Source organism: Haliotis asinina, chromosome 2, assembly GCF_037392515.1.
Source record: "Haliotis asinina isolate JCU_RB_2024 chromosome 2, JCU_Hal_asi_v2, whole genome shotgun sequence".
NCBI classification, from domain to species: Eukaryota; Metazoa; Mollusca; class Gastropoda; order Lepetellida; family Haliotidae; genus Haliotis; species Haliotis asinina.
The window spans coordinates 60,616,662-60,630,754 of record NC_090281.1 but is presented as its reverse complement, the minus strand read 5'-3'; the positions used below and the strand labels follow the sequence as shown (position 1 = coordinate 60,630,754).

At 39.6% G+C, this 14,093-nt stretch overlaps 1 protein-coding gene across 1 annotated transcript in view; it reads left to right on the top strand.

Moving 5' to 3' along the window:
• LOC137274064 (bridge-like lipid transfer protein family member 1) overlaps positions 1–12,569 on the top strand; it is a 79,050-nt gene extending 66,481 nt beyond the window's left edge. The window contains exons 56-65 of the mRNA XM_067807044.1: positions 2,774–3,017; positions 3,774–3,931; positions 4,375–4,573; positions 4,933–5,150; positions 6,180–6,434; positions 7,407–7,607; positions 8,186–8,362; positions 10,379–10,507; positions 11,112–11,256; positions 11,782–12,569. Of these exons, the coding sequence (XP_067663145.1) occupies positions 2,774–3,017; positions 3,774–3,931; positions 4,375–4,573; positions 4,933–5,150; positions 6,180–6,434; positions 7,407–7,607; positions 8,186–8,362; positions 10,379–10,507; positions 11,112–11,256; positions 11,782–11,995 (1,940 nt within the window). The 3' untranslated portion in view covers positions 11,996–12,569. The remainder of the gene's footprint in view (positions 1–2,773; positions 3,018–3,773; positions 3,932–4,374; positions 4,574–4,932; positions 5,151–6,179; positions 6,435–7,406; positions 7,608–8,185; positions 8,363–10,378; positions 10,508–11,111; positions 11,257–11,781) is intronic.
• Positions 12,570–14,093: the final 1,524 nt, after the last annotated feature.

Genomic DNA, 14,093 nt, shown 5'->3' with positions numbered 1-14,093 from the left:
TAACTCACTCACTCATATTACATGTATTACAGGATCTATATACCATATGTTACTTGAGATAATACCATGTAATACAGGGGTTATATTACATTTATCACTGGCATATATCAATGTCATACTGGCATTATATACACATATTATATGTCACATAGTACTGAGGTTGTATACCATGTATTGCTAAAAATTTATCAAGGGTTATATACCATGTATTTTAAGGGTTATTGACCATGCGCTATTATGATAATACACTGAGTGCTACTGGGATTAAATGCCATGTATTACTAGGTCCATATATTAGATGTATTACTGGGGTTATGTATCATGTGTTAGTGGGTCTGTAATCACACATTATTCCATAACATCCTATTCTAGATCTAATAGCTGGAGTAACACATTTTCGTCCACTAAACCAAACAACCCTAACAACTTGATGCCAAATAGAATATTGACATACTTGACCTAGAAGTCAGTCAGTTATAAAATAAGGCTTAGTTCAAAATACTGGAATTGTGATGAAGTGGATTCAAGGTACAGAAAGCCTTACGCATGGATCTGGTATTGTAAGTGTGTATCCATATTATTGCTCCATACATTGTATAGAGATGATATGTAAAGGATTGAAACTGACTTCGAGGTTTTGCTTATAGAATTAAACTTGTGGCAGAGGGATATTGTGAAAGGCTGACAGGTCTGACCCAATTTCCCGAAGCCAAGAACAAGGGCTTACTTTTTCAAAGAAGACTGAGAATGAGGAATATTCTATGATTGTATTCAGTGATAGCCAGATAAAGGTATGTCAACCATCAAAACAAGTAATAATTCAAAGTCAAGGGCTATTAATCAGAAAATCCTTGGGATGAAGCAATTCTATTGAAAATCCATGGGAGAATGTCCGCAAAGCTGCCAGTAGAGGTTTACTCAATAAAAGGAGAGCATTGTGAGACAATAGAATGGTGTCACTGGAGGTATCTAATTATTGGTGATGAGGAAATGTCTGTCCAAAGGATGGTGACATCCAGCTGTGCAAAAAGCATCTTTTGAGCCGTATGTGGAAACCACATCCACATCTGAGGTAGCATGATATCCCCCGCCATGTTTTCTGTTATTCTCCGTCCAGTCTCACTGTCAGCATTTGATGTTGATCCAAAATGTACTTGGTATTCTTTATGGTTTTGTTTTTCCTTTATCGTCTTCATGTTTTTAGTATAGTTTGACATTAAATGTTTTTTAAATGTATACACTTTCAATTTTTAATGGATTTACCTTTCTTTTTATCCCTAAAATGTTTCCTATTTTCAAATGAAGTTTTTATTTGCATGATGAATTTTTGGGTGCTTGTTGATTTGATTCTCATGATTTTGGACCTACTTGAAGTCCAATTACAAATGCAGTGAAACTTTGTCATACAATAATTACTCCATATTTCATATTTTGCAAACACTAAAGTTTCCATATCACCTTTGCCTGAAGAGAATTCTCAGTCAAAGTTCGTCCCAAACAATGAATTCTTGTCATAAGAGGTGACTCAGTGAGGTCAGACTTGCTGACTTTGTTAAAAGAGTGTCATTGTACTCAAGTGGCATTGTTGATGACCATATATATTTGTAAGCTTTCAAAAGCTTACACTCTCAGGTCTAAATACTCCTGAAGGTCCAGGGTCGAATATGCCTCCAGCAACACATGCTTGTCATAAAATGCTACTATGCTTGTCATAAAAGACGACTAACAGGATTGGATGGTCAGGCTCACTAACTTGGTTGACGCATGTCATCAGTTTCCACTTGAGCAGATCAATGTTGATCACTGGATTGTCTTTTCCAGACTTGATTATTTACAGACTGCTGCCATATATCTGGAATATTGTGGAGTGCAGCATAAAACCAAACTCACTCACTCACTTGTCTAACTATAGCGACTTACTTCAGGCAATTGTTACAAACTAAATTATGCAAAATATTCCACACTGTTTAAAGGTACTATATACACATGAACACATGTATGATGGTAACAAATTCCTAACGTTGAAAAGATTATTGTCACCAGTTCAGTAAATGATAAAAATCTGTCAAAATAGGAGAATTCTTAACAAGACTTTACACCCAAATGCAGCTGTTTACAAGCATGATATTTGCACATGCTTTTCATACTGAAAGGCAAGAGAAATGTAACACTGGAAATGACATGTAAGTATCAATAGTGTGTTTGAACCTATTTTAAATTTACACCAGAAGTCAATTTTGAGGATAATGTGAATTGTGGTCGTGTAGCCTGTTTGGCCCAATATAATTTTGTTGGAGATAGAGGTTAGAAATGTTTGAAAGGGAAGAGTTCACACAATTGCAACAATGAAGTTGAAATGCATGTGCATTGTGCATGCATTCAGGCATAAATTGTAGGCTGGAATGGCTATCATTCTCTTGTTTTCTGTACACACCAGCCATGGCTAGGTTAACAAGAGATCAGCAACAAGCCATCGGATGTCTACACAATCTCCAGCGTCATTTCTTTTGCCTTTCAGTTTATATTCATAGCATATAACGAGTGTCATAAGCCAGTATAAACTTTTGAAAGAAAGTATATATTATTCCTAGCATCTGTCACTGGTTTGATAGACCTGACTATTTGCAGACATCATATGGCTGAAATACGCCTGAGTGGTGTTCAACAACACACTAATCTGGGATAACAGTAACTCAGAGGTGCCACAGTGTAAACTACTACACTTCACTGAAAGACTTGCTAATGTCCAGCTTCCCCTGCTTGTTATGTCTAGGTTCATCAGTCCCTCAATCTCCAACAGAAGGAGGAGGTAGTAATGTCACTCCCAGGCTCGGGGCTTCAGGGGCACGCAAGTCCCGAGCCTATTCATCCCCAGAGACAGGTCGCCATCGGTCATCATCAGCACCACCCGCGCCAACCAGCCGATCCAGCAAGTGGGAGACCCTTGTGTTGTTCGCTGTCAATCTGTCTAGGCTTGATGTGGACATCAACATGAGCAACGTCATGGGAAATACCCTGTAAGTCATTCTGTAAACAAACTGTTGGAGGGAATTACTGGACTTAATTTTGTTTTGGTAGATTGCCTGACAGAAAACAAACTTTTAGTCCAGTCATAGATGAACCTCCAATGATTTGGGTACTAGTTGCGCTGCAAACTATTTTTACACTGATGTGTTTTCTGTAAAAAGTCCACACACAAGTTCTAAAATCTCTATCAAAATGTTAATCCCCAGTTTCCCTGCCCTCACCTTACCTACGTTTGGTAAGTGGAGGTGGCCCTTGGCAGGAGGTGTGTGGTTTGAATGCAGAGGTTGAACTTGGGGCATTTTCTGGTGTCACTCAAGGTGGGGTTAAGTTGTGTGTTCATCACGCCAAAACCCTCCACATTTTCGATTCTCCACATGGGTGAAGTGTGTGAAGCCCGTTTTCCCTGCCATGGTATTGCTGGAATATTGCTTAAGGTGGCATAAAGCCTCACTCACTCACTCACTCACTCACTCACTCACTCACTCACTCACTCTCTCTCTCTCTCTCTCTCTCACTCACTCACTCACTCACTTTTGTGTGTCTGCTGTACTTATTAACCATTAGGGAGCCAACTGTCTCCTTAAGTCATTCTTCTTGTAACTTCCATGTCTACTCTCGTATCTTTTGTGTTCACCTACGTGTGTCTGCTGTGTGTGTTGAGCATTAGGGAGCCATCTGTCTTCTGAAGTCACTCTTGTTGTAATTTCCGTGTCTTCTGTGTGCACTGTTATGTGTTTGTTGTCCAGATGGAGCACCAGGGAGCTGAAGAGTGATGGTCGCCTGTCTATAGACAGCAGTGGACACAAGAACCTCAAGATAACTGGAGGGTTGGGAGGATCGTCCTTTGAGTCCCGGGGGGGAGTTGTAGGTGGAGCCATTGATCTACAGGGTCTGCAGACTTTCTGTGAGTGATGTACAATGATTCTTTTCCCTGTTGCCTTCTCATACAAACATTTGATGTGGGATACAAAAATGATTCTAGAAATCTGGATACAAACATCCCCATCTCCATAAAGGAGATGTTGCAAAAATGTTGACATCATCAAAAATGTAAAACACACATTTCACAATAACTATGCATCATTTATGTTAACAATAAGCATCAAGTTGTCCTTCAACTCACACAAACTATTTTCTTCTATTCTATCCTGTTCTTGTCTGTTGTAAAATATATTGATTATGGCTGTGTTGTTTTTAAAGAGCATCTATATTCTGGAATGATCAGAAGCAGAATCTTTTGAAAATAACAGTAACCATTAATTCAACAGCTGCACAAAAGCCACTGTAAAATATATCTTCACAGCAATCTTACCGCTATAAATTCATTGACTTTTTGCTGACCTCCAGTCCACGTAAAAGAGGACCCTGACTTGGGCAAGGACCCAGACCATCGTGCAGGTCTGACCCTGGAGGCCATCGAGGGCCGTGTGGACTACATGGGTAGCAGTGTCCTGATGACAAGGCTCAGCCTCCTAGACCTGCTGCTGCGTGACGAGTGGCATGTAGAGTCTGACACACAGAACGACACACCACTGGCCACCAAGAGGTCAGTGTTTTAAGGTCAAGAGAAGTGCTACACGCCTTCATCACCATAGTAAAACTTATAGAGATGTTTTTTAAATAATACAAAGTACCTTTAAGATTGACACCCAGTGATCGGGTGGAAAATGCCAGCACCTTAAGCATGTTCGTGGATATGTTGCTGTATAAATATTCAATCGTATCAAAATAATAGTAAATAACCAGCACAGCAAGAGTGACAAAACATACAGTTCTCTACATTGTTACTTCACAGAACCCTTACACTAGCTGCAAGGCCCCAGGAAACTAATCATTTTGGGTCCCAGGGACCCTGTTTTTGTGAGTTTAGTTAAAACCATGCATAGATATGGCAAAATTTTCCAGATCGGCCTACTTGTTTGTGAATGGTGATCTGCACTGGGATCAGTTCCATCTGATGATCTCGAGGTCTACAACACCTGACCTCATTAAGCTGGTGGCCAAGCTAGATGAGTTCTTCACACAGCAGCTAACCAGCAGTAAGCGGGTCCTATCAGCATTTGGGCCCATCCCATCACGGAACCGGACAACATCGCAGAGGAAGTTGTCAGAAGATAGTGAGTGTAAGCTTGAAACCAATAAATGAGATTGTTGTATGTAAGGGATGTTAGATGAGTATAACGGCAAGTGTCTCGAGTCAATGTTTATTCAGTATTGGTTGACTAAGTGTTTACCTTTCACACCTAAGGCCCAGGGTCCCAATCCACAAAGTGTTCATAACATTATGACCAGGCTAGCTATTCTCGAAATGTTTGTATCCCTGCGAAGCTCTTAAGCCCATTTTTAACACGTTGGCTACGATTAAAGTTAAGAATTCTTAGGGCTATGAACATTTCATGAATAAGGGCCCAGGACCTCCTTTCACAAAGCACCAAGGTGATTGTAAGTCACTAACCTAACCATAGTACAGTGTTAAAGAATGGGAGTTAAGGTTAACCATAGTACAGTGTTAAAGAATGGGAGTTAAGGTTAACCATAGTACAGTGTTAAAGAATGGGAGTTAAGGTTAACCATAGTACAGTGTTAAAGAATGGGAGTTAAGGTTAACCATAGTACAGTGTTAAAGAATGGGAGTTAAGGTTAACCATAGTACAGTGTTAAAGAATGGGAGTTAAGGTTAACCATAGTACAGTGTTAAAGAATGGGAGTTAAGGTTAACCTTAGTAAATGTTGTTTCGTGAAAGGAGGCGCTGGTGTAACTTTAATGTTTATCACATGCTAGCAAATGTCAGCACTCTACAAACATTTTGTGGATCAGGGGCTCCTTTCACAAAGCAGTCTTTAATAAGTTTAACCTTGACTCAAGAAAGGAGGGCCAGGACCCAGGGGCCCATTTCACAAAACTCTCGTAAGCCTAAGATCTCGTAATTTTTCTCGTAACATTTGCCCCTCTTGTGTTACAGTATACCAGGTGTAAATGCTACGAAAAAGTTATGAGATCTTAGGCTTACGAGAGTTTTATGAAACAGGCCCCTGGTTCAGTTCTCATGATGGGTACAATGTGTGATGGGCACTTCAGCAGTCCATCACCATGACATTGCTGGAACATTACTGAAATCCACACTCATGACTCCTTGTGTAACTTGCTACAGTGTTATCTGAGTTGCGGCACCACCGACACTGGCAGGGGGCACTGGAGCAGCTGGTGGGGTGTAACTTCCGCATGCTACCACAAATACTGCCAAGTGAGGGGATGATCCTAGGGGGCACCGTCACGCTCCAGGGGGAGAACCTGTCCCTCGCATCATTCCATGGCATCAACTTCAGATCTAAATCCTGGGCCATCTTCAACATCCGAGAACCCTACATCTATTTCTCCACAGAGGCGCAAAAAACACCTGACAGAGGTAGGATGGAAACTCTGCAAGTAGTCACCCTCAAACTTTGATTATGATGTTCATATATTGTTCAGTTTTAGATTTTATTTAAGAAATAATGCATACTCTATGTAGTACTACTGCTGTGTGATTGGAAAAGTGGTTGTATAGTCTAAATACCTACTGGAGTTATCAATGTTGAGATCCTGCCGCTTTCCGTGATCCAGTATACTGGACAGCAAAAGAGACGCAACTCAGGGGTTTTTTTGCCAAGTTTTTAAAAGGAGACATAAAATGAATGCTTACTTTTCTGAAATTTCATTTTTTTTTCAAAACTTATGATTCTTTTGTTGTTCAGTATAATATCAGTACCAACCCATGAAGCATTTCATCACTCTTCAAACACATTTTGTCTAGAACAACATTGTGTTTGAAAACTGCATAAACACAAGACCATATCTAGTCTTATTTGCCACAATATTTTGAAAACACATGACACTTTTGAACAGTATTCAGTTGAACTTCACACTTTCACTCTGCATTGCTTACTTTATGCAACACCACACCTTTCAGTGAAATCACACCAAAACGTAACAAGCATATGACCATATTAAACCATTTGAATAGATTCACACATGGGACATGTCAAGCCTTTAGACCATGTGAAACCTAAAAAACAAAACTAAAGAACCTCATGCCTCCAAGTCCCAGAATTCTCCATCATTGGGGTAGCCTAGTGGTTAAAGTGTTCACTTGTCACGCCAAAGACCCAGGTTCGATTCCCCACGAGTTCAGTGTTTGAAGTCCATTTCTTGTATCCCCCACCATGATATTGCTAGAATATTGCTATAAGTTGTTTTAAACCAAAGTCACTCACTCACTCAACATTCATTCGTGTTTGTCCAAAAGTACTCATGGATTTCATCAAAATGGTTCATATCTTAGAATTGTCTTTTTGGTTTATACTGTTAAACCTAACCCATCTGTCTTTGTTACCTGTAGGTACCCATGTGGTCCAGGATCTCACCTTCATCATCGGCCACAAGTTGACCAAGGGAGGCATGTCCAGTCAGCAGCCCCCTAACAGCTCCGCCCCCCACATGGCCACCATCTGTAAAGTGTCACGGGGTCACTACGTTCCTCAGCAGTTCACCAGTGTCCAGGAGTGGTTTAACTATGCCTTCTCCTCCTCCGACATGAAAGGTACAAACTAACTGAAGTATGATGTACTGTAGTCTAGTGGTTAAAACATGTTCCCGGATTCGATTCACAACATGGGTAGAGTGTGTGACATCCATTTCTGGTGTCCCTTGCTATGATGTTGCTCGCTCGCTCACTCACTCACTCACTCACTCCAGGGGGGCATGGAGGACCCAGTCATCTGAGATGTTGGAAGCTTCTATGCAGAGTTGCCTTCTTGTGCATGCCAGAAACTTGCCCCTATTTGGAAACAGATTGTATCATATTATGAGTAATGACACCCCTTATCTGGTGCCTAGACATGTTTTGATCACTGCGCCTCTTTCTGTGATTTCACGAAAGTGAAACATGCATGTGATCTGCTTAACTTTATACTTTCCTCTCACCTTAAGCTGCCATGCTGTCATATAAGTAGAATGCTGTTCAAGGCAGTGTTAAAACACTGTTCACTCACTCACTCCATGAGACAAGTGAATTATCTTGTAAGCAGTGTTAAACTTACTCATTCCCTCCATCCTTGAATCAAATGAGATACAGCGAGGGAGCAGCGTTACATCCAACTCTCTGGGTTATGTTTACAGACCTGGATTCCTTCCCGAGTGTCCGCCGTGAACACTGTGAGAGTCCGACAGAGCACCGCAAGTCCCGCAAGCCACAGACCTACAACCACGAGTCTGAGATGATCTTTGCCTTCCCCTCACTGTACATGAACCTGAAGACATTCCACTACCAAGGAGAACATGAGCCCCAGAATGATGGTGAATACAGTAATTTGGGAAGAGCAATCCTGTTCTCAGTAGAAAGCCAATTTGGTTTCATCTGTGTTTCATTTTCATAGTGTTGATAAGAAGACTCTGAGGGATTCAGTTGATATGTTTCAATCCCAGTGTTTCTGTTATCAGATACAGTCATCCCTCGCAATATTGCACTTCGCAATACCGCAGATTCGGTTAAACCGCAGGGTAATCCATGGCTCCCATAAAGCATTAAATTGCAATCACTCCCCTTCATGAAATCGAAAATAGCTCATCAACAAATCTGCTGTTGCACTCTGGAAAATAACGTAAATTAGTCAAATTCAACGCAGATGGCAACTGACAATGTTTATCGTACTTATCCAATGTTTTTCAGATGCTTAAAACATGCAGGGTTTTCTCAATAATAATCATACCAACAGCAAAATATCATGGTATATCTAGCTTATAAAAGACAAGACATACCATCAGTTGAGTGCTTACAGTGTTTGCTGTGATGCAACACACCGCGCTATAGCGCAGGTAAAAAGTCATCTGAGAATGTATGGTGTCAGAAAATACATTTTTTATATTAAATTCAATCCCATTTTTATTCATTAAAACTGTTGACAGAAACAATGGAGGCACCATGAGAGAATGGCATCACCTCTTTCCATATGCGTTAAATTTCCGCTTTGTGAGGGTCCGTTTTTCACACCCACCAGGATAGCACCAATTTCACATTATTTTTAGCAATCACAAACAGATTACAGCCTCATAATCCATGGACTCTGAAACCTGCGTTATTGACTCATTGAAGTCATTTTTAACAATTAAATGGCCAACATTTTGTTTTTCACAAGCAAAGTTGTAAATACCACGAGAAGTCAGCGGTGACTTGTCAAACTGTCTCCTACGTAAAATGTGTACAGACAGGTAACGGCCATTAATAGTCATGTTAAATATGTTTGCAGAAAACATGCATTATATACTAACCCTATATCAATGTAAAATAATCTGTTACTATAACTGCTTAATATATAAAATATTCTGATAATGGAATAGAAATTCTTTGATGTAATATTATTGAATCATTTTTAACTGAATCACTGGTACATTGGCCTAAAACTTGTGTACACAGCTGATCGCTATTTCCAGCTTAGTTGAATAACAGGTAGCATTACAGGAACAACAATTAAATGATCCTGTCAAGTGATTTTTGATTGCAAGGTTCCTGTACATATTCATGTTTTTATTTTCAAAGTTTGTTTATTTTCACCTTCAATGATACGATATAGTGTTGGCTAGGCAAAATACACAAAACAGCAGTTTTATTATGTCCTTGGAAAATACGATTTTACTTGGCCTTTGTTCCACATTATGTAATAAGTACTATAACGCGGATGTCTAATAACGCGGGGGGGTCATTCGTGGACGCTAAGGCCCTCATTATGGCGAGGGATGACTGTATATACTTGACTTTGACCGGTACAAAGTGAGATTGTCTGGTAAATTCAAAGGCTGTCAGTCATCATATTTGGCAGAATTCAATATCAATTTTCTAAATACCTCTGCCAATTTTATTTCTCCTTGAAAAAGATTATGTTTTCACAAAGACAATGAGGTGTTATCAAGCAAAAAACAGTAGTTTGGGAAATCGTCAGGCTAAAAATAACAGCATTGACTCACTGCAATACTTTCTATATTTCTAAATGGTTGTTCAGTGCAAAGTCATGTGCACATTGAAAAAGTGTGATCACTTGACCAGTTAAAATTTACAAGTGTCTGGTATTTAAAATGCTAGTCTGCCACAATGTCCATATCTCAAAAATGCCAGTAGAAACACTGAATCCTCATTAGTCAGACAGAGCCTATTGTATATGTGGATATTTGTCTTTGGAAATTCAGTAACAAAGTGCACAGTCAATGATACAGTGTTATCCACATGGTGTGAAAAAATAAACGTTTACTGCCAAGTTGAGTATATAATTGTCAGTGATGAAAACCCAGATGTGTACAGTGTTTGATGCAACATTGCAGATCCCCAGCCTGTGGTTGAAAGCAGCTTTGTGACAGAGTTCTATGACCATATCTTCGTTGCCATGGATGCTGAGGTCATCCTCTTCCTCCACGACCTTGTGTCCTCCTACATCAAGGAAAAGGACAAAGGTTGGTACAATCTGTTCCCAGCTTGGAAACTAACTGTTCTGCTCGGACATTTACCATTGTTTATCAGTGTAGTTTACATTTTCTCAGTCTAGGGCAGACTTAATGTCAGTCACCATCAGCAGTCCAGCAAACAACAAGCATGTAATTTACTGACTTCTGTCACTCCAATATTTATTTCTTATATTGTTCTGTACTTATATCACTACAAAGATGGAAATCCTATGAGGCCCCATTTCACAAAGTGATCATAGCACTAAGACGATTGTACCTCTCATACTTTAACATAGACTTACAACAGTCATAGCACTAAAACCACTTTGTGAAACAGGCCCCAGAAACATCCCTCCCTCACTCTTAAGGATGTAACTAAAGGAGTCTCAGATGTGTCTTATCCCCACAAAATACTACAATTTAAACTTACCTAGAAAGGGTGTCACATCTGACCACTTGAAAAAGGGATTGTGTACCTATGGCTCCAGGAAACATGTTACATAATTAGGAATGCTGTGAAAATCCTAAATGGCAAATTTGAGATATAATGGACAAATTTCAACGAGTTCCTAGGGGTGTGTTACGACCAAGTTTTGCCACTTATCTGTGACAGGTGCTCGGTCATCCTATGGTCAGGCAGCTAAGGTAGCCAAGGCCACAGACCAGGATAAGAAGAAGCTGACCGACCCAACAGAAGCCTTGAAGCAAGACTACCGAGACTTCCACTGCAAGACTTGGCAACTTGAACCAACAGTTCGGTAAGTTGATGTCTCAATCTCTTACCCCATCACAAGTACTGTATACATCGTATCTCAGTGAGAATGATCCTGTTCTTGTTAGTTGAGTATTGGTGGGTTCAGTTGTGTTGTAGTTTCTTGTCTTTATATCTGTGTTCAATGTAATGATATTGTCATAGGATTATGATAGCAATAATTTTCCTTACAAATATTTAGGAAAATGGATAGTGATTTCAATTTTTTACAAATATATTGTTCAGACAAGAATATCTCTAGATTCTAAATTCATTTGTAAGCTCAAATTCATTAACATTTTACTACAGATACAATAATTTGAATAATAACAATACCTTTTCTAAATAATTGTTATCATAGTAAATTATTTTTCATCAAACTCATTGAATACAATCTTTTTTGTTTCGTAAATGTTGGACATATCATATCCAAATATCAGACAAGAAAACACTGGTCTGTTTTATAAATACACACGACAGATATGATTACAAATCAGCAACCTGAAAACATTCACTGTTTTTGTATTTCTAGACTGCTGCACTGGGCCAGCAAGCAGATCGACCCAGTGGGTGTGGACTTTGTGCTTCAGAAGCTGGGCTTTTCTCACGCCAGGGTGACCATCCCTAAATGGATGCAGAGAGGAGTGATGGACCCTCTTGACAAGATCCTGTCCATGCTGGTCAACAGCCTTGTGGTTGCTCTCAAGGATCAGCAGGATCGGGATCTTGCAGATGATGTAGACTGAGAAAGGAGCAGAGTGTCCTGTTGATGCTGATTACAGCCTTGTAGTGGTTCTCAAGGATCAACAGGATCGGGATGATTCAGATGATGTAGACTGAGACAAAAGCAGAGTGTCCATGTGATGCTGGTCAATAGCCCCATGGTGGCACTCAAAGACAAGAACATTGTGATGGTGAAGGTTTAGTGAGGAGTGTTTGATCCCATCAATGCTTGTCAGAGGCCTTGTGGTGAGTCTCAAGGGTCTGTTAGACCAGCACATTGTGATGATGCAGAGTAATGACTATTATCCATGGCCTTAGCAAGGATCTTTGGATATGTGTTGATTGTGAGCTTGTGTTGTTTCCCAACTGTTCATACACTCCAGCTTGACCTGGAATAGGACGATAACCTTGATTTAGTCCTAACATCACATCTACTCTTGGGAAACTTCTCAAGTGTCAACAAGATATGCCATCATATCTTCCGCAGTTCAACAGAGACTTACAACAGTTACAGTGCCATGTTGTTAAATCAGTCATTACATTACTGTCATATCTCCCATACTTTAGCATATATTTAACCTGCAGTTTCACATGCATGGCAGTTAATCGTACAAATGACACTGGAAGAGCTACAATTGCCATGTGAAACAGGACATTCTTTTCGAGAATGTAATGTGATCATATCAGTATTGATCCTGTGATAATGGGTCTGTCAATAAGTAGTGTGCTAGCATTAAACACAGAGCAAATACTCTCACAAGGAGGTGAAATCTCATTGATGTCAGCTCAAAAGTGCGATGATGATATATAATCCAACAACTTGTACATGTTGAAAGATGAATGTAACCCTCAGTCAGGGCCCCGTGTCACCCAGCTATCACAGAGATACTAATGTCCTCTCTCCTGTTCTGTAACATAGACTTGCGACAATTGTGACAGCTTTGTGAAATGGGACCCGTGTCTAACTGTCCAGGTGTGTCCAGGTGTTGTGTGAAGTAGTTAGTATATGTATGACCATGTCATGAATGAGTGTTTTAATAGTGCTGTATTGGTTCCATCATTGTTACATTCCATCATGCTGAATCAGCATTATTTCTGAGTGAAGAATGAGACATACTCCAGTGGAGACTCACCACAGATTTGGAATAATTGTATTCTGACTAAATCCATTTTGATAGTTTTGATAATGGAATGTTTTGTGCGGAATTCTGTGTGTTTTGTGGATGTTGACACAGTTTGCTACAGATGTATAACACTGTCAGACCAGATAAATTTTATTTCTTGTTTTATGGATTTTTGTCCTCAGAAAACCTAACGGCAGGAGGGTTAAAAAATTTACTTTTTATTTTTTTCATATTCTTGAAAAACTGAAACTGGAGGATCAGTAAAACGAAACAAAATTGGTCTGACCTTGCTGAATTTTTTATGATAGCAGCATTGAAAAAACATGTATACAGATGGGTTCACAACTACATGAAGACAGAACTGAAGTCTGTACTTTACTGAGTAAGTGTAATGCCAAAAAAATTAACATTTGTTACCTGTGATCACTGCGTGGATGCATTATGAATTCATACATTAGGACATACGTACATTGACACTGAGGTGGTCACAAATACATTGAGGCATTAACACGGGGGAGACAGAGTGTAGAAGGTGGGGTGTGTGTGAGGGGAAGGATGTCGCCATTCCGTACATCTGTTAAAAGTAAGATAAAACCGGCTCTCCTCCCTCACTCCATTAACATTGTTTAGGTCACAAGTACACATTAAAGGAGGACATACATACGTCAGCCATGTTGAGCATGTCACCTACACAATCTGTTGGTTCAGATGTATACATGACTAAGGAATGTTGGAGTTGTCTCGTGATTAAAGTGTTCACCCATTACACCAAGGTCTGTAAGAATTAATAAGGCCCTTCTAGATATAATTTATGAACAAGTACCAAGTAAATAAACTAAATTAGTTGAAGTTCAACAGTCTCCCTCAGTAATCTGTTTAACACGATCAGTGGCACCTGCATTATATACACAAATTTCTGTCTTAGCAGAAATGTTTGTTTTCATTTGTTATATGATTTAGCAGTATTGTTCAGATTTTCTCATATTTTTCTCTTCTA